The sequence below is a fragment of the Clytia hemisphaerica genome, unplaced genomic scaffold, assembly GCF_902728285.1.
Source record: "Clytia hemisphaerica strain Z4C2 unplaced genomic scaffold, Clytia hemisphaerica genome assembly, whole genome shotgun sequence".
NCBI lineage: Eukaryota > Metazoa > Cnidaria > Hydrozoa > Leptothecata > Clytiidae > Clytia > Clytia hemisphaerica.
Window position 1 is genome coordinate 276,676 of NW_027103373.1, and position 21,396 is coordinate 298,071.

At 35.4% G+C, this 21,396-nt stretch overlaps 3 protein-coding genes across 7 annotated transcripts in view; 1 reads left to right on the top strand and 2 right to left on the bottom strand.

The window, feature by feature from the left end:
• LOC136824161 (lysophosphatidic acid phosphatase type 6-like) overlaps positions 1 to 9,533 on the bottom strand; it is a 12,821-nt gene extending 3,288 nt beyond the window's left edge. The window contains exons 1-11 of one of the 5 annotated variants that reach the window (XM_067080343.1): positions 9,404 to 9,533; positions 7,454 to 7,542; positions 7,165 to 7,271; positions 6,491 to 6,805; positions 5,458 to 5,588; positions 4,871 to 4,953; positions 4,486 to 4,703; positions 4,055 to 4,155; positions 3,812 to 3,892; positions 2,988 to 3,120; positions 1,339 to 1,424 (exon numbers count right to left, since the gene is read on the bottom strand). In XM_067080343.1, coding sequence (XP_066936444.1) covers positions 1,339 to 1,424; positions 2,988 to 3,120; positions 3,812 to 3,892; positions 4,055 to 4,155; positions 4,486 to 4,703; positions 4,871 to 4,953; positions 5,458 to 5,588; positions 6,491 to 6,745 — 1,088 coding nt within the window. In that variant the 5' untranslated portion in view covers positions 6,746 to 6,805; positions 7,165 to 7,271; positions 7,454 to 7,542; positions 9,404 to 9,533. Of the gene's footprint in view, positions 1 to 1,338; positions 1,425 to 2,987; positions 3,121 to 3,811; positions 3,893 to 4,054; positions 4,156 to 4,485; positions 4,704 to 4,870; positions 4,954 to 5,457; positions 5,589 to 6,490; positions 6,806 to 7,160; positions 7,272 to 7,453; positions 7,543 to 9,403 lie in introns of all 5 variants that reach the window. The other 4 variants (XM_067080359.1, XM_067080365.1, XM_067080351.1 and 1 more) reach the window with 4 other exon arrangements.
• Positions 9,534 to 9,982: 449 nt separating this feature from the next.
• Positions 9,983 to 13,386, top strand: LOC136823881 (furin-1-like). Its single transcript, XM_067080041.1, has 7 exons — positions 9,983 to 9,997; positions 10,462 to 10,532; positions 10,717 to 10,805; positions 11,173 to 11,270; positions 11,418 to 11,551; positions 12,434 to 12,527; positions 13,282 to 13,386. The coding sequence occupies exons 1-7, from the start codon at positions 9,983 to 9,985 to the stop codon at positions 13,384 to 13,386; spliced, it is 606 nt and encodes a 201-aa protein (XP_066936142.1).
• A 3,740-nt stretch (positions 13,387 to 17,126) lies between these two features.
• On the bottom strand, positions 17,127 to 21,259 carry LOC136824143 (lysophosphatidic acid phosphatase type 6-like). The gene is made up of 9 exons (XM_067080310.1): positions 20,861 to 21,259; positions 20,634 to 20,764; positions 20,454 to 20,536; positions 19,680 to 19,906; positions 18,918 to 19,027; positions 18,493 to 18,573; positions 18,110 to 18,239; positions 17,540 to 17,628; positions 17,127 to 17,392 (listed from the first exon to the last, which is right to left on the bottom strand). The coding sequence occupies exons 1-9, from the start codon at positions 21,203 to 21,205 to the stop codon at positions 17,320 to 17,322; spliced, it is 1,269 nt and encodes a 422-aa protein (XP_066936411.1). The 5' UTR covers positions 21,206 to 21,259; the 3' UTR covers positions 17,127 to 17,319.
• Positions 21,260 to 21,396: the final 137 nt, after the last annotated feature.

Here is a 21,396-nt window from a genome sequence, read left to right on the forward strand (position 1 = left end):
AGATATAGCTCTGAAATTTTCAGGAGATGTTCAGAAAGACCTAAGGATCTCAAAACACCCAAAAACCAGAATTCGACAATTTTTTCGATGATTTTTTATTTTTGGGTAGACTACCACCTTAAGGAAAAAGGAAAGTTCTTATAATAAGAGTCATAAGAGAGAGTAGGTTTAGGAAAAAGAAAAAATCAAGATAATGGCCTTTTGTATACTTATATGAGGCGAAGAGAATATTTACTCACTACGTAAATATGCTAAATATTCTTTTAGATAACACTTTTTTCAAGTAAATATAAAGCAATAAAGACTTGTGTGTTAGCATTCAGATATTACAAAACCAATTTTTTTTAGAATAGAGATTTTGAACAAGCGAAGGAGAGTTCTGGTCTGTAAAGTATACAAACTGAGTAGGTAGTAAGTAGTAAGTAGTAGGTAGTAAGTATTAAGTAGTAGGTAGTAGGCGTTTTGTACTTGCCGCTTATTATTTATCTTTTTAAATCTGATAAAAACAAAGTTGCACTATTCTTTGTGGCTTTCCCGCTTTTTCCTAAAGAATTGTCATTTCTACAATGCACTCCTCTTTACCATGACATTTTCTCAAATTGTCGAAAGCTGGACGGCGTAATTAATGCGAGCGAAGCGAGAAAAAGATCTCCGGGGGAAGGTTAGTGTCAAACTTTGAAGATATATTTTTATTAATTTGATCGTTTAAGCCAGCTTCAACATCCAAAGGACTTTTAGTGCGTTCAGCTACAGCTTAACCGGCGTGCGACGCCGGGTACCGGCTAGTTTTCTTTATTAGAACATCTAAGATATTTGAAACCTTCGGACGTTTTTAAATTTTTGAGTTTCAAGCCTTAACGTGTTCTTATTTTCACCATTTTGTGAGTATTTTTGTCCATTTTCTACGAAATTCGATGTTCTAGAGTCTCTGCAAAGCCTTAAAATGTTCTTAACTTGTTCTTAACATCTTTGCCATCGAAGGCTTATGTTCTTATATAGTTTGTTCTTATAAAAAAACGTGTAAGCAGGTAACTCAAACGTTGAGAAGAGCCAGCGGCGAGCCCTTGGGTAAACTCGGGTGAAAAATAACGGGAATGAATGAATCATCATGGGGGAGAATACACCTTTTCGACCGTAGCCACCAATTGCCGCGCGGACATTTTCTTGTCCGCTTTATCCCACTAAACTCGATCCAATCCTTTTTTGACACATTTTTCTATTGTCTATAGGTGCGGAAAAAAGGACTGGGAAGGTTTTAGTGGGATCAAGCGGACAAAAAAATGCCCGCGCGATAATTGGTGGCTACGGTCGAAAAGGTGTATTGTAAAGATATCTTACTCAGTCAAGGGTAGGTACCGTTCTTGTTGCTCGAAGTTCAACTCTTCTCCATTGTATATGACATTAATGTAATGTTTACCATTTGACTAAAGAAAGATTTGTTGAAAATCATAGATACCTTATTGCACGAATACTGCTTGTCATCTTATTGACACGAATTGAAAAATTCCGTGTTAATAAAAATCCTCTTAATTAAAACCAGCCGTGTTAATTTCAGATCGTGCAAATTTCAAGGCCGTTAAATACTTGCCTAGTAATATTTGTGTAATAAGGTACCTTTCTCTGCGATGCCTATATCAAAAAAGTTATCAAAGACACTCAAGCTTGTACATAATTTACTATATGGGATTAGTATAGTGGAGAATAAGAAATGTATTGAAAGCGAGTCTAATTATGTCATATCTCCAAACAATAAGCAAATACAACACACAACAGTGCAAAATATAAACACATTCATGTCTACACATTATTTTTGTAAGAGCGCTCAAAATCTTTGGAAGCCTTCGTTCTTAACTTTCAGTGTTTTTATATTCTTGGAATGTTCGTAATTTCACCACCACGTTGTATGTTTTTTTGTGCCATTTCTTACTATTGGAAGTTTTTGATAAACATTGACCTATAGTAATATTCTTTTTATAATGAGAATTGGGAATTGACCGTAGCATAAAGCATGGAGGTAATAAAAATATAGATGGAGATACCACTCCTACTATTCTATTGTATTGTATCGTTGATAGCAAACTGTTGCTTTGTTGCTTTGGGAAAAAGCCATCAATTTTGCTTTCGCTCATGGAATACTTGAGTCGAAGAGAATTTGAATAAAATCACGCTACATTTTTAATTTGTTCATTGTGTGATGACAGTTTTGTTTATAAAACATAAGAAAACCTTGCAAGAATAAGCACAGAACACCGAATTTAAAATGTTCGCTGCTCAGGGAATCCTCGGCAATTTTTGTCAATTTTTACATATTTACTAATGCCAATCTTTCAACTATATTCTATCAAAATTTTGAGGGCAGCTGCTATTTTAGATCTAAAGATATTTATAGCAAAGAACCTTCCACAAACAACAAAGAATTCGCAAAATTTGAAGAAGTTTACCTCTCGAAAGTTTCCCGATAAAATAAAAACTTCTTTTAAAATTATAAAGAAATTATTACTCGAAAAAAAATTGCATTTTACCTAAAAATACGAGGTTTCGTTGTCGACAAAATAACTTTACTTTAGTTCTTATAATCTATATCTTGACTGATTTTTGCTATCAAGGATTGGTAATCAAAGGAGGCCGATTTGAAAGAAATTTCTAAAGAGTTTTATGACTTCTCTGGCTATTACAGAAAAGTTGTTACTCCATCTATTTTTTATTACCTCTATGCATGAAGGTAGAGCATCCAGCTACGGTGCGCAAGGTTGTGGGTTCGATCCCGAGCCGGGTCATACCAAAGATTCCTAAAATGGTACTCGAAGTCTCTCTGCTTGGTGCTCAGCAACTAAAGCGACTGATCAAAGGTAAGTGGAGAAATCTAGGGAACGGAGTGGTACCCTCCACTACCTTCGGTTAGACAGCTATACGAAAAGGGAGCCTTCGGGTCGCCCTCAACTGCGGTCGCAAACTTATTTGTTGGGAATATATAACAGTGTACAAACCTGATTTTTATAGACTTCAAAGATAATATGGGAAGCAAATGAAGGCGAGCATCCACCAAACCACTGGCTTAAAACCAACAGTAAAGCCAATAGTGTAGTATCGTGGCCACTAAACAACTTCAACTTGAATTCACTGAAATAGCAAAATGCAAAAAAATGCCTTCAGGAAAGGAATAAAAAAGTGCCCCACCGAAGTGGCCTATATAACTGAGCTACGAAAATTATTCTTTTTCTCTCTGTTCATATTATTCACCATCACTATAACTATGGCCAGCCAAAAATTAAAATCACGAGCACCCATCACTGTAACAAACAGATTCAAAAAATCTGATTTTCTCGGACTTTGCCTCTAGACATATAAATAGCCAAAGTGCAAATTTTCGGGTGCAAAAAATATTGAAACAGAGACGAATCTTTGTCCTCGTGTTACATTAAAATAACAAAAGAAAATTCCAAAACGCGATAAAAATAGTTTGAAAATAATATGTTGCAGTCGCTCAGTAACGCAAGAAATGTGAGATATTTCAGTCAACACAATACTATCAATTATCGAAGCTGCTCCTATACTCGTACTATGTAAAAGTTCATCTCATTTTGACAGTTATTCATTTTGACAGTTATTTTTTATCTGTGTTTTTTTTCTCTGGTCAAACAAACATGACAAAAAGAAACCATAGAGATCAAGTGTATTTTCCGAGTACTTCCTTCTAAAGCAAAATATTTGCCGTCATCAATAAAATAGACCTATTTGTATCAATCAAAGTCCCTAGAGCTAAAGATAAAAGGTAATGCAATTTAAAAATAAAGGGATTTATAAAGTATACCTGCATCCTTTGACCACTTTTTCCATATTTTCACACAGTTCGTTCAAAAGACATCCGATAGATCGCTTGAGACCAACAGATCTGAAAAAGTAACAGAAAATTAGGCCTTCTGGTGAACTTGTTATGACTCTCTGAATAGTAGCAGCCACGGAGATGGTCCTGGTCGAATGGGAATAATGCTCCGATCAAGAGGATGTACTTGTTAATTCAAAAATAAGTCCAAAGTGGGCTGAAAGTTTGTACCTGTTTTCCCCTTCCAAGATTGTTTTGAAAGTTTCAGCAGCTTCTTCACCGATCATTTCTTCATAACCGTGCAACTCTTTTGGAAGACGGAACCCATGACTCTAAAACAACGAAGCCCAGTAATGAAATCATGATAATGGATGAAAGAGGAACGTCGAACAATGAACATCTTCCCAAAAACATTTAACGATTACTACTAGTGGCTCTCTCTCGATGTTCGAGTTTATTGAGAGTACTCTAAGGTCCCAAACAGTAGGGGGTTTCCGAATAAAAAAGGGGTCCGAAATTGTACCTCTAAAACTCTAAGCAAAGTAATTATAAGCTGAAAACATGCTATTCAGCTTATGATAACCGGGATGGGGATGTATGCGGCACCTTAGAGAAGCTTGTAACTATTCTTTATCTGTGTTGTAAAGAAAACTGAAGTTTACCTTTCTACATTTGATAATGTCATCAAGAGCTACCATATGAATGGGATCTGACTCACAGCCAATCAGTGCATTGCATTCTTTTGTAAATGACGCAATGTCAGGAGTGAAGTTTAAATAGTTGATAGTGCTCTTCCACTCTTTCAAGGCTTCACAGGCGTACCAGTTCGGATACATCGTTTCATTATCTCGCTCCTTAACTTCGATTTCCAAAGGTTCTCCTAAAGAAAGGAAACCTCACAATAAGGTCGAATTGAGATTGCTACAAAACTAACATAGACAACCGAATACAGTCCATAGAGAGTTTAAAGAGTCCAGATTTTTATCTTCACAGGACCCACAAACCGGAACCATGGTTCAAAATAATTGTATTAGAATATAAACTTACCTTGTATGTTTTCTTTGCCAAACAAACCTTCGATGATGAAGAGAGCGGTCAAAATGGTTCGCTCGATGTTCGAACTTCGTATACTGATCGAAAAGAAAAGATAAGGATTATGAACATGACTTCACAGTGCTCAACGTTGAATTTTCCACACAACTATCAAAGTATCATCTCAAATTAAACAAAGTAGAGGCAAGTTTCTCTCACGAAGTGGGGGGGGGGGAGTGGTGGAGAAAAGAGGGATTCTTTATCTTGTTAGAATTACATATTTTCTGTAATCTTCTATTTGTGACACCCATACACCTCTATAATAAAAGGTACTATTCAGCAAACTACATAATGTATCTCAAAGTTCTAAGGATAAATTTGTCCAAATTGCAATATTATTTTCATTTTCACACAATTTCAGTGTGCTGTTTGAATATAGTAGGCAAAGGGATTATATTTTCCAGGGTTAAAAAGCGCGAAAATCTTGTGAAACAAGCTTTTTTATAAAGGTTCGAGAAGGGGATAACAATGCAATGGGGGGATTCAGACCCCTTCCGCACTAAAATGAAGCTGGATTTTTCAAAAATGGGTGCAAGGCTAACCTGATATCATTCGATTTGAAGACATCGGACAAAAAGGAATTTTTCTCTTGATATCTTTTCTTTAACATATTTCCCAACTGCAGCGCTTGTTTACGACCAATTCGTGTCAATTCACCCACTTTCATTCCTCCCTAAGAATAAAAAAACTTGTGATTATTTATCAAATTATACTGTGGTATACACGGGAAGGAGAGAACATCGCTTTCTCTAAAAGTGCACATAGCAAATGTTGTTAATTCGAGCCCAAACATGAAATTTTCCCGGGGGTACTTAGACAAATGGAGGGTACGGTATGTGCCGCCCTTAAAGGTACCTTTTTTGGATTTCTAAAGTCCCGCTAAGGGTCGGAAAAATCAGAAAAATCTAATATCAATCCCACTAAAGGTCGGAGAAATAAGAAAATTTCATCTTTTTTACCACGGAAAGATCGAAATTTCATTTGCTCGAATCACCATGGCTCCGAATGGGGTTCTAGGTCCCCCCAACAAACTTAGGTCCCCCCTAAGTTTTAAGTCCCCCCAACTTTCAGTAAGGTTGAAAGTCCCAATTGAAATCTAAAGGTTCAGGTCCCTGCAAAAAGTACTTTCAAGGTTCAGGTCCCAGCAAAGAAAAATAATTTGGCACCAAATTATTTCGATTTCAATAAAACAAAAAAATATTTTTACAATTTCTTAATTATTGTAATTAGCCCCTAGAACTTTAGTGCAGCCCTTCAGGTCCCCCCCACTTTTTTGGGCCCCCTCTGAGTTTTAAAAATGAGACAGCTCCCACCCACTTTTAGGCCGATTTTAGATTTACACCCCCCCCCCAAATAAGTGGGGGGGGGGCATGTCACGGAGGGTAATGGTATGAGGATTTCCTCTTGACTTGAATTGAATCGATTCAAACTACACATGCAAAGATTCAGATAATGAAAAAAATATTTAAGGAGAATCCTTTTTATCAAAAATGTCAATAAAGCTTCGAATCGATAACAGCGAGCATCACATATCTTTAACCAAACACGATGTCAAAAATACGATGTGAAACTCACCTGCAGCAAGCCACGACTTTTCATAGTTTTATCGTAAGCTGATTGAAGAAGTTCTTTTCCATTGTCAAGTTTCAAAATATGGGGTAGGCTTGTTTTGACTTCGAATCCACTCCAATCAGCCGGCTCCATATGAGGGAAGTCGTGAACGTCTGGAATATTCGTGACCGTGGTACGAGCGCCATGACGGCTCACAAATTGCACTTGTTCTAATGTGTACGTCGTCGCATCATGTGTGGGTGAGCGAACTGAATCCATTCTTACTTAGAAAAGTAGGCACTAAGACAAACTGAGAAATTATTCTCCCAAAAAGCAATCCTAAATAAAATGTGTTTATTAGTGCTTTATCTAATTGAAACTTAGACACAGCCAGAAAAAAATAATGGCTCTTCTACTACCAAACGAATTTTTAAAAGGTCGAACGACTTAACAATACGGTTAATTAAATGAATTTAAGCAATGGCATCACAAACTGTTAGTTCAAAATTTGTAACAATATCATTCGAATCAAATTAATTAAGTGAAAATAGCAATTCTTAAATTACCCGTTTAAAAGTAATTAAAAATATACAAGCATTTTTGGTGAAAATAATAATTAGTGCGATTAAAAAAAATCAATTACCCTATAAAAATAGCAGCGTGAAGCAAAAAACTAGTGGATATGCGGTTATACCTACAGCACGAAGGAAGTGGGATATTGGACGCGGAGGGTTTTCGAGCCTATTTTCTCTGACAATATGTTTTCCAGTCTTTAACGCGATATTTCTTCAACAACTCGAAAAACCTGAAACAAGTGATAGTCGTCCTTTTTGTAATGTTTTGCTTCATTATCGAAAGGAATCACAAGCAATGAAAACGAATTACATATTAATAAATTTTGCTTCCTCTTTCGAAAAAAAAGCAAGAAAAGTAATTATAATAATTTCGAAATAATAACAAAATGGTGAATAGAAAATTTAGAAGTACCTTTCAAGTGGAATATATTCAGCATTGGATTCTTGGTCCAACAATAATGATTTTTTATTATATACAACTCTCACGTAATGTTTATCGTCCTAAAAACACAAGAAAGATTATAAAACTTTGACGTAAAGATATCGAATTTTAATTTCAACTTTTCAATGACAGTTTCTCGTGAGAATCAAGGTACTTACAGGTTCATTTTTTTATGACCTTTAATGTCAAGGAAATAATCATCTTTCTATCTTTTCTATTTCAACAATAACACCTTTTCACGTAAAAGAAGGTATCATGTTTGAATACGATTCAATTGAGGATAGGATTTGGAAATCATGTTTTTGATTCATTTTTCAAAAATATTCAATCAATTGTAGAAAAATGAATACAGTATGTGGCCCCCAAAACGGCGATCAAATTTAAAATTTCTCTCAAATCTAGAGGAAAAAAGGTTTTACAAAGATTTTTGCTGCATGAAAAACTTTAACATCTCTACTTCATTTCCAAGAAGTTCTTTTTCAAAATTTTCAATTTTAACAATATTTTTCAATCGCTTAAAGATAGGTAGCTTTTTTCTAATGGCCCCCAAAACGGAGGTTTGTAATTTTAGCGATTTCTCGAGATATCTTTAAGATATGAATACAAAACTTTGACCATAGTTTGGAAATGTGATTTAAAGGGTTTTGGGCATAAATTTGTTTGATAAAATGTTACAGTATACCCCTGGTTGTCAAAATACAGGTTTGGGGCCCCCAAAACGGAGGTGCAGTTAAAATCAAATTATTAAGCGCAGTGGTAATAGGGAGAAAAACTATGAACATATTTGTGTTTCCCCTTAAATTTACGACCCGATGGATGTAAAATTTATGATTTTAATGAAATATTTCAAGACTTTCGATATTGCAAAGTCCAAACTGAAAATTTAGAAATTTTCAAAATGACCATTTCGATTTAACAACCTCTTAATCAAGTTTTTGAAAAGAAATCTTTTTTGAAAATAGTTCCATTTATGTATGGAATAAGCTGTGAAAATTTTAGAAAAAAAGCTTAACTGAAACTGAAAATATTAAGCTTTAAAGATATTTTTCTCCGCTATATTTTGCAAAAAAATGAGAGAATTTGCCGTTTTTGCTGATTCAGCGAAAAAATTTATATATAATGTTAATTTTTTGTTATAAACTATTAACTCAAGGTGATAGGAATGGAATTCCAATATTTTTTGCTGTTTCTCATATTTAGGCTCTCATATTTACTTTCGGTTTTATCAATGCTGATTCTAGGGTCCCAAAATACTGGTTGACCTTCAAGATGCTATATCTTTTACCCAGCTTCTAAAGTCACAGATGTATCTGCATTTTCTGAACGGCATTAGGTGTAGAAAGGTTCCTATACCCCGTTTTCATAACTTATTTTCAATATCCAAGGAGCTAGAGTGAGTTATATGCAATTTTTATCTAATTTTGGTGTTAAAATTTTTCCTTTAGACGCAAATATGTTATTTTGAATCTGTCTCAAACCAGCAAAAACATGCTCATTTTTAAGTATAACCATCTTTCTTTCAAAATAAACAAAAATCGTTTAATTCTGATAAATCTACAAGTCAGAATCTTCATTTTAATGAAAACCTCCGTTTTGGGGGCCGTCTCCGTTTTTGGGGCCATATACTGTAAGTAATAACGAACCCTCTAAAGCACACTGTGATTTTGAAGAAATGTTTTGACCTTAACTTATCAGAACTTTAACCTACTAAAATCATAAAAATATTTGCATTAGAGGTCGGTCAGGTCAGGTCAATCGAATAAAGGCAAGTCTTCGTCGAATAAATTGACGTTGATATGAAGTTTGAGAACGGCCAAAGTTACAAAAATAAACTTAAAAACGTCATCTATAACTAGCCACTAGCTTGCTAGCTATGATTAATTATAATGTCAAACAAGAAAAAGAAAAAAGCCTTCAAACCTCTTTATGCTTGTAAAGTTCGAATGCAATATAAGAAGCAAATCTGGGTCAAGAATAACGGTCCCATTTTCCAAAGGCCATGAGTAGAGCATTCAATGTAGTGTCATGCGCACTGTAAAGGTTCATTTGGTAGGGGCTGAGATTATAACGAAAACATAATATGATACAAGAAAGGGTCATTATTATCTTCCTCAGATTTTTAATGAAAGGTTTTCCCATACAAAACTAAGAATATACTTAGTGTATTGTGTGCCCGTTAAGAAAAGGAAAATGCCTTACACAAATTGTCTTACATGACCTATTAAATTTTAACAGCGTCGCCAGCTTTTGAGAAGTCTGGTAAAGTGAATTTACAAAGGAAATTTACTTTCGACGACGCAAATTTTTTTTCCGTAGACGGGTGGAAATATCTTTAATGGTCGGAAATATCATAGCGTGATGGTCGGAAATATCATTTGATGGTCGGAAATATCATTTGATGGTCGGAAATATCCAAAACTCTAAAAATTTGAAAATTTAATGGTCGGAAATATCCCGCGCTTTTAAAAATGCTTCATCGACAAAAAAATGTAAACAAAGATGGTAGCAAAGGTGGTGAGGTGTGGCCAACTTGTTGTGTGTGCCTGACAAGAGTAGTTTTTTTATTTTAAGTTTTTGGGACATACTCTAGGGGCTGAGTTAGGTCCCGTATGCGCATCGGCGTATAGTCATTTTTTCTTTTGATCATGAAAGTATAGCCCTTGAAGAGTCAGAAAACGTGTGTGGCGTTATTTGGATCAGGCTCAAATTTCCATAATGGCGGATTTTAGATTCAACCCTTTTTAGCCCCTCTTTTTTTGACTTTAAACATAGACATATTATATACCAATCGATCACAAATTTTATGCTGATTAATTTTTTGTACTGTCCTGGCTAGTTTTGATTTTTCTTTTCCGGGGTAGAAGTCACGCACAATGATCTCCTCGACAATATTGTAAGTAAAAGAAGTTTAGCTATTTTCCGAATTTTCAAAAAGACGATGCAAAAAATTCATGAAAAACTATCTTCATATTTTTCAGGTCACAGAATCATCTTTCAATTATGGAGATTTCAATAGAGATTTACAGCCAAGGAAAACAAGAACACCTGGGTATAAATTCAAAGTTTACACAGGAAACTCCGAAACATCAAATTCTATCAAACGATTCTTAATCTCCAATTTCAAAAGTTTCATCCCAATCCAGGACCGGGACAAAAACAGTGTATGTCTGCATGAAGCAAATGTTATTTTACGACCGAAACAATCATATGTAGAATAATCTTTTTTTACTTAGACACGGCACGAAGATGGCCGGAATTATTGGGATGTCAGCCAACAACAACCAGTGCGGTGTGGGTATCGCTTGTGAAGCGAAAATTTCAGGTAAAATTAGCGTGTTTGTCGGAAATTCTCTCTGGTGCTTCCTGTAAGACTTAGAATCAGCGTAGAACCACAAACCGAAAGTTTATTGTTCTACCATTTCCCACCTACAAAAAACGGAAGCTTGAACAAAATACTTTAATATTATTATCCAACCCATTTTCATAGATACATAAGGAAACGGATTACACAAATTCCTAAGCAGCCTCCCACCTTTGTATTTTGACTGCTTTTTAATGCTGAAATGAAGCTATCAACTGATCGAAATTTCTAAATTTAAGATTCGATATCCTCTATCCTTTAGCTTTGACATTCGGTTGGACAGCACTGGCGCATGCGTAATCATACACACACCGTTTGAATGAGACAGATATTTACGTTTCCACTACGGGGCCACCTGACAATGGACAGTTCATCGCAAAACACACCAAGCAAGTGATGAAAGCTTATGTTAAAGGTATCACCAAGGTAATCATATTGGATATAAAGTCCCCAGCCAAGGCTTCAACAAGCTTCACTAATTTTCAAAAAGCTAATAATTACACAATTGAAACGGTAGAGAGTGTCGTTCCTCGAAAGTAAGATCCATTTACTTTCCATGCTATTATTTTTCAGGGCCGCAGGGGATTAGGGTCTATTTACATTAGAACATCAGGATCAGGTGGCTACCATGGGGACCACTGTGGTGCTGACGGAACCGTTAATAATCTTTATTCCATTGCGGGGGCAAGTGCTGCTAAAGATCACAGGTTCGTTGACGTATTTCATTCCATAACACTAAGCATAGATAACTGTTCCTTTATAAATCTCTTTTTACTTCATTGTCCCTAGATAACAAAACTAAAATATTGACACATTGCTAGACTCGAGATGTATTCACACAAAGAACCCTTCAAATGAAACAATGATCCTTTCAAGAGAGCGCACAATCAAACTCTCATTTCCATTTCAATTTCCCAATAAAGCGCCATTCATGTTTGTTCAAGTGGCAATTGAAATAAAGGCCAGGGCATTTTTAAGCAAAGATGTACCATAAGTATCTCTTCGCAGGATGTTAGAAGTATATTTAATTGCTTTTTGATGACCACACTTGCGTAATTTTAATCTAATCTGTAGATTAGATGTTTAACAGTACACATTAGCAACAATTTCTATAATTGTTCATCTGACGTAAAAAATACGATATATTTCGTTGCTTATCTTTTATTCACGTAAAAACTTCCCAAAATATATCCTGAGATATTATGAAGAATCGAAGAAGAGTAACGAGATAAACCGTTGTATAACTTTAGAATAGTTGTACAAGAAAATTGAACATTTTAAACGACACAATTGATACAACCTGGCTATCATTAGCCTTTTTCATAGGATTCATTTTTTAGTGTATGAAATTTTTCTACGTCACTGCAGGAATCGAATAAAAATTTTACAAGACAACAACAAAAGAAATGTTTCTGAATTCCCAAGTCATAAATTATGACAAAAATCAATTTTTTAAACGTTTTTTTTTTAATTTTTTTCCTCACTGTAAAGGGGGGAATCTGCACAGATTTGGTAACCTTTCCCCTGTACACCTTTCCTACGAGGGCACCGAACGATCAAACTTTGATTATGATTTTTCAATCTTCCAGTCAAACTCTATTAGGAGAAGGTTGCGCGTCTATCTTGACTTCAGTATACACACAACAAACAAAATGGTTTGTCAAAGGATTCACCAAAGATGCTGTAAGTCTCTCTTCCCATTCCTAAAACTGACTTAAAAAACTTAAGCTTACAAGTAAACCATAATATTTCAATTTTGTCCGATCCAGCAAAATAAAGGTGTTCCCTATGGGGGAATAAGACGAACAGTCAAGGGGCTCTAAATCCAAAACTAAAAACAAAACTCTTTGCAAATATCTGAAAATAGGGGTTCACCTTATCCTTCCAAAAAAAAAGAAGAATGAAATCCATTTTCGAAAAGTAATGGGATTCCATAGCTCTGTTGTATTGAGAAAGATCCTCAATCGTATTATAGTCTAGCTCGGGGAAAAATCCCCCAGAACCCCTGTAAGGATATTATTAAATCGACAATATTTTCAAAAATCATAAAAGGATCGCGGTTTTTTCCAAATTTATTGAGAAATCCCAAAGAGGAAATGTGGGAGATCAAAAATCCAAGAATCAGCAGATTCCTAAAAACTAAATCATTTAGGCCTCCCTCCCTTCTAGTTTTCCTTAAAGACTACCTCCATTTCTGTCCAACAAATAGCGAGTTTATGTATTTATTTGAACCCTTTGAGGACGGTGGAGTGATAAAAGCCATTTGAAAAAAACCCGCTGTTTTGACCCGCAGAATCAAGGACGGTAAAAGTGCTGATTTACCGCCGTCCTCAGTCAATCAAGGTCTATACAAATTAGAACCTTACCGTCTCCAGCACAGAAAAACACAAATACAGAAACTCACCGATTACAGATTCTTATTACCTTAACACTTTAGATCACCACTGATTTAAGAGGTTCATGTACCATCAATTCCGGTGGCTCATCAACTGCAGCAGCCATGGTTTCCGCTATTGTTGCTCTTGCTCTCAGTGTCAAGTAGGTATCATGCTCTTCTTCATTTATAGCCTGAAAAACGAGTAAAAACAGATTTGCCATTATTTTTTTTTCAAATTATCAGCATTTCTCTTGTATCTTAAATATCTCTTCATTGATATGTATTAGTTATCGCATAGTGCCGAAGGGTGTTTAAAATTCCAGCCATGGCGTTCTAAATTTATAACATGGTTCCAGCCCAAAAATATGGGTAGCTTATATAGATAAAATGTGTACTTGACGGATGACAACAAGTCAAAACATATCTTTCAGTCAGCAATTGACTTGGCGTGACGTTCAATACCTGATCATCAAATCAGAACAATCTTCCTGTCACGTGGTACACCAATGGTGTTGGTCTTCGCTTCAACTCACGTTACGGTTTCGGGATTCTCGATGCCGGAAAAATGGTCACCCTTTCTAAAACTTGGAAAACAACAGGCGTTAATAGGGTCTCACAAAAGGTTCTAGTCACAAAATCAATGTAAGTATTTTTCGTCAATATCAAATTTAGTTGTGCTTTGTATAAAAATTTTGAATATATTGTTTTAAGGACAATTTTCTGAGACATTAAATGATTTTTTTTATGAATTGAAAGTAGTCTTAATAAAATCCGCTGTTCTACACAATTTTTTGCATTTGAATATGGTTCTATAGTTCTATTAATTCAACGTTACTTTATGCAAGGGGTCTTACATTTTTCACAAGAGCTCTCCAACCTACAATACCGTCGTCGAAAAGCATTTTCCTGTTTGTTGTTGTTGTCAGTCTTCTTTAAAAGACCGCACCGCTAAGGGTTGATATGTGTCTTGACATTGATTACTTACACGTCATTATCTCTTCGTTGTTTTAGGGCGTTGACTTCATTGAAGAAGAACGAACTAATCAATCTGCCCATTAAAATCACCAAGTCGAACATCAAATGCCTGGAACATGTTTCTTTTCTTTCTAACGTCTATAAGATTCACTAGAAGAGGTCAAATTGCACTCTATCTGACGTCACCAAGTGGTACCGTCACTGAGTTGCTTGGTTATCGATACAAAGACACCAGTCGTAGATGGTTTTCTAGATGGAGATTCACTTCTGTTCATTTCTGGGGAGAAAAACCTCTTGGGAAATGGCTTGTTCAAATTGTTCTTAATGGTATGGCTTTTTGGATATAATATTTCAGACCTTATTTGTGTTGGCAAGCCAGCAAAAGGGATTCTAGAGACGTATAACAGATAATCAAAACTGGGTCACTCGATCTAGAATCGGCAGAATGTTCAGTTTTTGATATTAGATAATAGAAAATTAAAGAAAATTAGGCTACTAGTAAATTCGAATAAAACTGAAAAAGTTCGTTCTTCTGACTTACAATAATCTCACATTACATTTTGATCTCATGTCAGCCCTTACATTGCACTGACGAAAGCCTGGAAGCATTTCCTTAAGGAGCGCACCAATAGGGTCACTGGTTCAAAACTTTTCCCTTCCATATTTTTAGGAGCTGGCAACGGACAAGTTCGGAGAATGTTTATAGAGTTGTTTGGTTCCAGCAATGACGAAACGTGCAAGACATTCGCTTGATGAAGAGACTTGATTGATTAATTATTTGTGGTAAAGTCTGTATCAAAATAATCTGTAGCGAAGATAAAAAACTATAACTTTTGATAGGATTTGAATTAATGGCGTTTTTTGCTCGTTGAAAAGATAATCAAGAGTGGAATGTTACCGAATGGATGAATTTCTAATATACTTTTGGGACACCCGGTATGATCAAAAGTGAAGACGAAAAATGAAGAAGAAATAAATGAAGTATATAAAAACTTTGAAGCCTCCTGATTTCAATTATATAAAAAACCAGCTGCGTTGATAGGTTAGCCCGAAATCCGAAATGATTGATTATGTCATGTTTTTAGCTCTCAAATGTTTTTCAAGCCCTACAAAGATAGATGGCGATCAAATAGTGACAATTTAATCTAAAAACAGTTTTGTTCAGCTTAGAGTGCCATAAAGAAAGTTTAAAAGCTTAAAATGGTATCCCATATCCATATGCCCCACAAGTTGGAAGTTCTATGTAACGTTAATTCAGCACAAAACGGTTACACAACTTCTGCTACTGTGTCTTCTTGCCAAAATAAATTTTAAAATTGATCCGAAAGAGTAATTACAGCTAAGATGTGAGTAAAAATAAACATAAAAAGATCACTCAGCAGAAATTTGGACGCTGAGAGCTTTAAAACATCCCACTTTCAATTTTCCGCCTCATTCATGAAGCGTTGAAAAAAAACGAGGCATCTTGGGTACTTTTTTTTTTTGAATCAGAATAAAAAATCACACGTGGATTCCGATCGAAATAATAGCTAAAGTCTGTCCAAATATAATTGGCAGTGGAAACAAGAATACCTGTAACTTTTGATAGTCAAATGTAATTATGGAATTTTTTTTGCTTGTTTTAGAAAATCAAAAGCGCTATATATTTCAATGTATTTTTGGTTGAAAAATTCGCGATTTTTAGCGGTTAAATTTGCGATTGCAAAAATTGAGCTTTTTTTCTACTTATGCTATAACGTTCATTTTTACACCAGTGGTAGTTCAACCTTAGGTTAAGAAGTTTGTTAAATTTTAAGGCAAACTGAAAAGTCCTTCGGAAGATATGGGACCCGAAATACCCCTTGGTAGCACTTTTCTGTGAAATATCAAATCTCCAACTTATTACTAAAAACGGGGGTTATGTTACCTTTTTTTAACAGTGCAATTAAAAGTTGGAAAGTGTTTTAAGTGTTGGTGCATTGGTATTATTGGTATCATTGATTATTTCGAAACGAAGTCACATAATTGTTTTTATTGAAAAGATAAGCATGAACTTATATTGCCTTTTTTATTTTTAAGTCATTAAAGAACTTTGCTAATTCCCAAAACACTACACACAGTTTGGCTATGAGGTCATTAAAGAGATCGTAAAATGTGTTATGATCGAAAAACTGTTTTATCAATCATATCACTACCCCCGTTTTTAGTAATAAGTTGGAGATTTAATATTTCACAGAAAAGTGCTACCAAGGGGTATTTCGGGTCCCATATCTTCCGAAGGACTTTTCAGTTTGCCTTAAAATTTAACAAACTTCTTAACCTAAGGTTGAACTACCACTGGTGTAAAAATGAACGTTATAGCATAAGTAGAAAAAAAGCTCAATTTTTGCAATCGCAAATTTAACCGCTAAAAATCGCGAATTTTTCAACAAAAAATACATTGAAATATAGCGCTCTTGATTCTCTAAAACAAGCAAAAAAAAATTCCATAATTATATTTGACTGTCAAAAGTTACAGGCATTCTTGTTTCCACTGCCAATTATATCTGGACAGACTTTAATATTGTTTAGGGCTAGCCATCAGCGATGTTCGGCTCTACAAACCCGTTCGGGATGTTTTTCGAAAACGTAGAAGAATCGGATTTAAACTTTGAAGTCTTGACCACCGGGAAAATCACGAAAGGGATTTAAAGGGTCACCAGGGCTGACCAATAATTTTTCCTTAGAATACTTACATCGAAAGTTATATCCTTTAGAAGGTGGCCTGTTGGATAAGAAAAAAACACAGAAAAAAAAAGGTTTTTGACTCCACGAGTTACCTTCTAAAGGATTTATCTTTTGATGCAATAACTTATTTAAAAAATGATTTATATAGCTGAAATCAGGAGGCTATATCGATTATATCGACTTAGTCGAACTTAGTTGGATTATACCGGTACAATAAAAACGTTTCTGTATATTTTCGACATTTTAGTTGTTTTCAGTCACAATGGATGGTCCTATAGTTTGATGATAGTTTTTTAAAAACTAAGATTTCAGAATGTTTTTTTATAAAATAATTCGTTATTTACAATATAGTAGAATAATTTAATATCATATAAAATGTTGAAAATTTCATTAAAAAATGAAGCCTAAAAATAAGGGCTACTTTCCTTCTTCCTTGCTACATTCCAACTTGTAATCTTTGACGCGAAATTTCTCCATCTTTTCCAAAAATCTGTAAGAAAATATTGGGAAAGATCACTTCAATTACTTGAATTTCACCCTAGTTCAAGCAAGCAACAATATGCAAAAATGGAAAACAAGTAGGAAAGTGTACACGTTCGTTTTTGATTTTTTGGAAGAGAAATATAAAATAACTCACGTTCTAATTGGCACCATTTCCTCATGTTGTGATTGGTCAAGAAAAATAGTTTGTCCGTTGAATTCAAGACGAACGTAATATTCAGACGCCTGAAAAGATAAAAAAGTTGAATAGTATAAACATATTAACGAAGTTTCACCTTATGCTTCTTACTCAGTACAAGTTAATATACCCTGGACAAAGTTACATCCGCCATCTTTGATAAAAGTTTTTGAAGAAGCCATTGCAGTGTTAAAAATTAACCTCAAACGGCGCTACATCATCAAAAGTATTAGAGGAAAAGTAGATCTAGCGATCTCGATACATTTACACCACTATTTACTAGCGCTACCATTAGGGTACCAAAAACACCGATCAAAGATTTTGCCTGGCCGGAGTTGAGAAACTTGGTTCAGGGTATATAAAGGTCAGCGTTCTTACTCAGTACCACATTGTATCACACGTAAAACGTGTGCAATGAAATTTGCAATCTCTGTAGATGTTGGCAAACAGAGTCGATAATCTTCTACTAGGAATGTGAGTCAAATCAAACATTTTACTTCAAAATAACATCATGGTATATTACCATACCTCATCTTTATAGAGTTCAATTTTGAACAATGATACATAATAAGGCCATTCGTCCTTCCATTGACTTGTAACCATTAGCAACCCTTGCAAAGTTGTGTCATGCGCACTAACGAACTCCATTTTATGTACCCTAAGGATGAAAATACTTTAAATTTAAGACGGGCAAATTTTGTGGCATACGATAAGCACAATTAATATTCAGATTTTTAGTAATTTTTTGAGGCCTTTTCAAACTTAAGTATATTAGTCTGGGCCCGGTTGTTCAAAAGTGGATTAGCGGCCGATTAGCTTAAATCCGAATTAAATCGCAATTAGCGCGGATGAACGAAAATTTGTCTGTTGTTCACCAAAGATAAAACTACTGTACTGTGAATTATACGTACTTCTTAGGGTTTTTAACTTTTTCTTCGATATTCTGACAAAGATCTTCTACTAATGCACCAACTGAAAGTCTCAAAATGTTTCTGAAAAGAAAAACAAGATTACTGAACGTGAAGCAGAATGACATTTTCCCAGCTTTCAATGTACTAATTTCAGTAGATAACGCTAAGAATGTGTTCTGTCATTTTTTTCGTTTTTCAACTTAAGGCACTTAATCCACTCCGTATACTTATCTTCGCCTTAATTTTTCCAGACGACTCATTTTTTCAAATTTCCAACCAATATTTTTTTTTCCAAGTTCCAACCCCGAAACTATAATTTTTTTATCTATAATTTCGATGCCCGTTACAACATTTCCATCCTTAAGGCATTCGAGAGCGGAGTGTTTTCGCCGGTCTTGCCAAGGGATTATTCACAAGACACTCACCTGTCGTTATCCCCTTGTATAATAAAAGAGAAGAGTTTAGAAGCCGCTCTTTCGATTTTTTGACGATCTTCCTTTGTTAAATTATCTGGAAGTGCTTTGAAACCATGTGCCTAAAATGAAAAGATAATTACGAAGAGTGGGTGCTGTTTTCATCCTCCTCATACACCAGTAAAAATATCATCTAAAAGCTTCTCGCTTCTCTAGGCTTCGAAAAGCAGTGATTACTGATATGAAATTGAAATTATGGCTTATTTATTACATCGATGACCTCAAAAATTCTCTACTGGTGCATAATTCAGGCTGGACTTAAAAAGTTCTTGGTTTGCCGTCACCCGAGCCTAGATTTTGGAGGTGGGTCGGTCGGTCGGAAAATCTTTTTATTTTGGTCATTCATGCAATTTTTGTCTACATTTTGTAATTTTTGAAGAAAAGAAATTCGCTTAACGTCGAAATTGCAATAAAGGTCGGAGTCAGTAGGCTGATGGCAAACCAACATATTAAAAGTCCAGCCTCGTTTAGTTAAAAGCTGTTAAAGTCCATGGTGTATTGTATACTACCATGTTACAGTTCTCATTAAGTCTTTTGTAGATAGATATTTTACGTGGATGGTCCTATAATCTAGTCTTCCAATTTTTTTAACAGGGTCCACGGCCAGCCTGCTGGGATTCGAACCACGATTCAACACCAAGTGCTTAAACTCTCTCTTTTAACGATCGAATTTCAGAATTTTAACCAGCAAAAAGAAGTTTAATCTTCACTCACCTCTCGAGTGTGCATGAGATCAAGAAGATGAAAAACATCGATCATTTGCTCCTTCTCCACAAGTCCAAGCTTCTTGTTGATATCTATCGTTATCTCCCTAATATCTGGTCGAAAGTTGATGAAGTCTTTCTTCGCCACTTTGAAATGACGATTGAGGTTTGGACATTGGTAGAAATTAGGATAAAGATATTCTTCTTGAGAGCGTACCGTCCACATCTCGATTGGCTCTAGATGAAGAAAGGTATGAAAGGAAATTAACCTTAACAAAGCATTACTACTACCGATAGCCACCTATGCGCCAGAAACATGGACCCTTCGCGAGAGTGAAAACAATCCCTACTGCCCTTCGAGATTACTCTCGGGTACCTAATAGCCGCCTCCCCGCTAACTAATTTTTCGAAAATTTTCCACCCAGGACATTCTTATTCCAACCCCCCTGCTTATCAATTTTTGGGAAAATGTTTTTAAAGGTTCCCTTTTTTGTCCCAATATTGCTGTTTTAACCTCCTTTTCAAAAAATTTCCACCCAGGACATTTTTATTCCAAACCCCCGGCTATTAGGTACCCGAGAGTAGGTGTCTGCGATCGTTCCTCGGAGTAAGCCTTCGTCAACTTATTAGGCTGTTGGTATGCACTAACGGATTCGTGCTCCTTATATATACCACCTGCGGTTTTGTAGAGGTCTGCGATTCAACGTCTTCGAAATACAACCATTCCAATTTGAAGTACCTCCCGCTGATCAATTTTTTGGTTCGAATTAAAACAAATCCTTACCTCGAATTTGATCTTTACCATATAACCCAGCTAGCATGCTTTTTACAGTTCCAACCGTTCTTTGGAAAGATGACGTTCGAACTCTAGAAGTAAAAGAAAAATGTAATTCTCAACCAATCAGAAGAATCCACGATCGAATTTACTGTCTTTCAAGGCGATCAAGTGTTGTAAGTGTTGTACCTTATTTCACTAGGGCTGTATATAGAGGAGATGAATTTCCGTTCCTGGATATATTCTTTTTGTAAGTGTTGTCCAACATCAAAAGCCATTTGTTGTCCATTCTTTGTCAGTTTGCCTGTCTGCATTCCACCCTTTGATTCAGAAAGATTAAAGTTACTTGAGAACGATTTTAGTTCTAAAAATTTCTTTCTGTTCCAAAAAGATAAAGCCAAGAGAATAGAACTTACCTTCAAACGTCTTTTGGACCAACTTGAAGGGTCAATAGATTCGAGTGAAACTTCTTCTCCAGTGGAAACTAGCTTCAAAGTATAGTCAACATTGGTATGTGGTAAATCTCCAAGAAATTTTTCCGGGTCCCAAACGGCTGGTTCAACACCAGGTAAATCATATGTGCACACTGGTGTACGCGCACCATGTCTAAATACTAACTGTACATGTTCCAATGTGTACTTAGGCGTCTCCTTAGCAGTTAAAATGTGATTGGTGGAGTGCCGGTCATGTTGTAATTTGATGCCTAAAACCACTGCTGTAATTGAGATAGATCCTTTGAATATTGTTTTTAATACTTTCATTTTTTCTTTGTATAAGTCACTCTAAAACGAAAGTAGAATGATCTAGAAATGAAATTGTAAACGTTGATCGTTTCCTGACATATATCAGAAACTTCGAGCGACACGTTTCCCTGAAGTAGATCGTTTCAATTGGTAGAATATTAGCATAGAGGAAGGCGACAGTAGTTAGATTTGGTACAGGTTAGGATAGA

Excerpts from the sequence above, each read along its gene's own strand:
- LOC136823881 (XM_067080041.1), top strand. Across the intron at positions 10,533-10,716 it reads AGGAAAACAAGAACACCTGG|ACACGGCACGAAGATGGCCG; the intron begins GTATAAATTCAA and ends TTTTTTACTTAG. Across the intron at positions 10,806-11,172 it reads TTGTGAAGCGAAAATTTCAG|ATATTTACGTTTCCACTACG; the intron begins GTAAAATTAGCG and ends TGAATGAGACAG.
- LOC136824143 (XM_067080310.1), bottom strand. The coding sequence starts at position 21,205 with ATGAAAGTATTAAAAACAATATTCAAAGGATCTATCTCAATTACAGCA. Across the intron at positions 18,574-18,917 it reads ATACAAGGGGATAACGACAG|AAACATTTTGAGACTTTCAG; the intron begins GTGAGTGTCTTG and ends TTTTCTTTTCAG. Across the intron at positions 17,393-17,539 it reads GAAATGGTGCCAATTAGAAC|ATTTTTGGAAAAGATGGAGA; the intron begins GTGAGTTATTTT and ends ATTTTCTTACAG.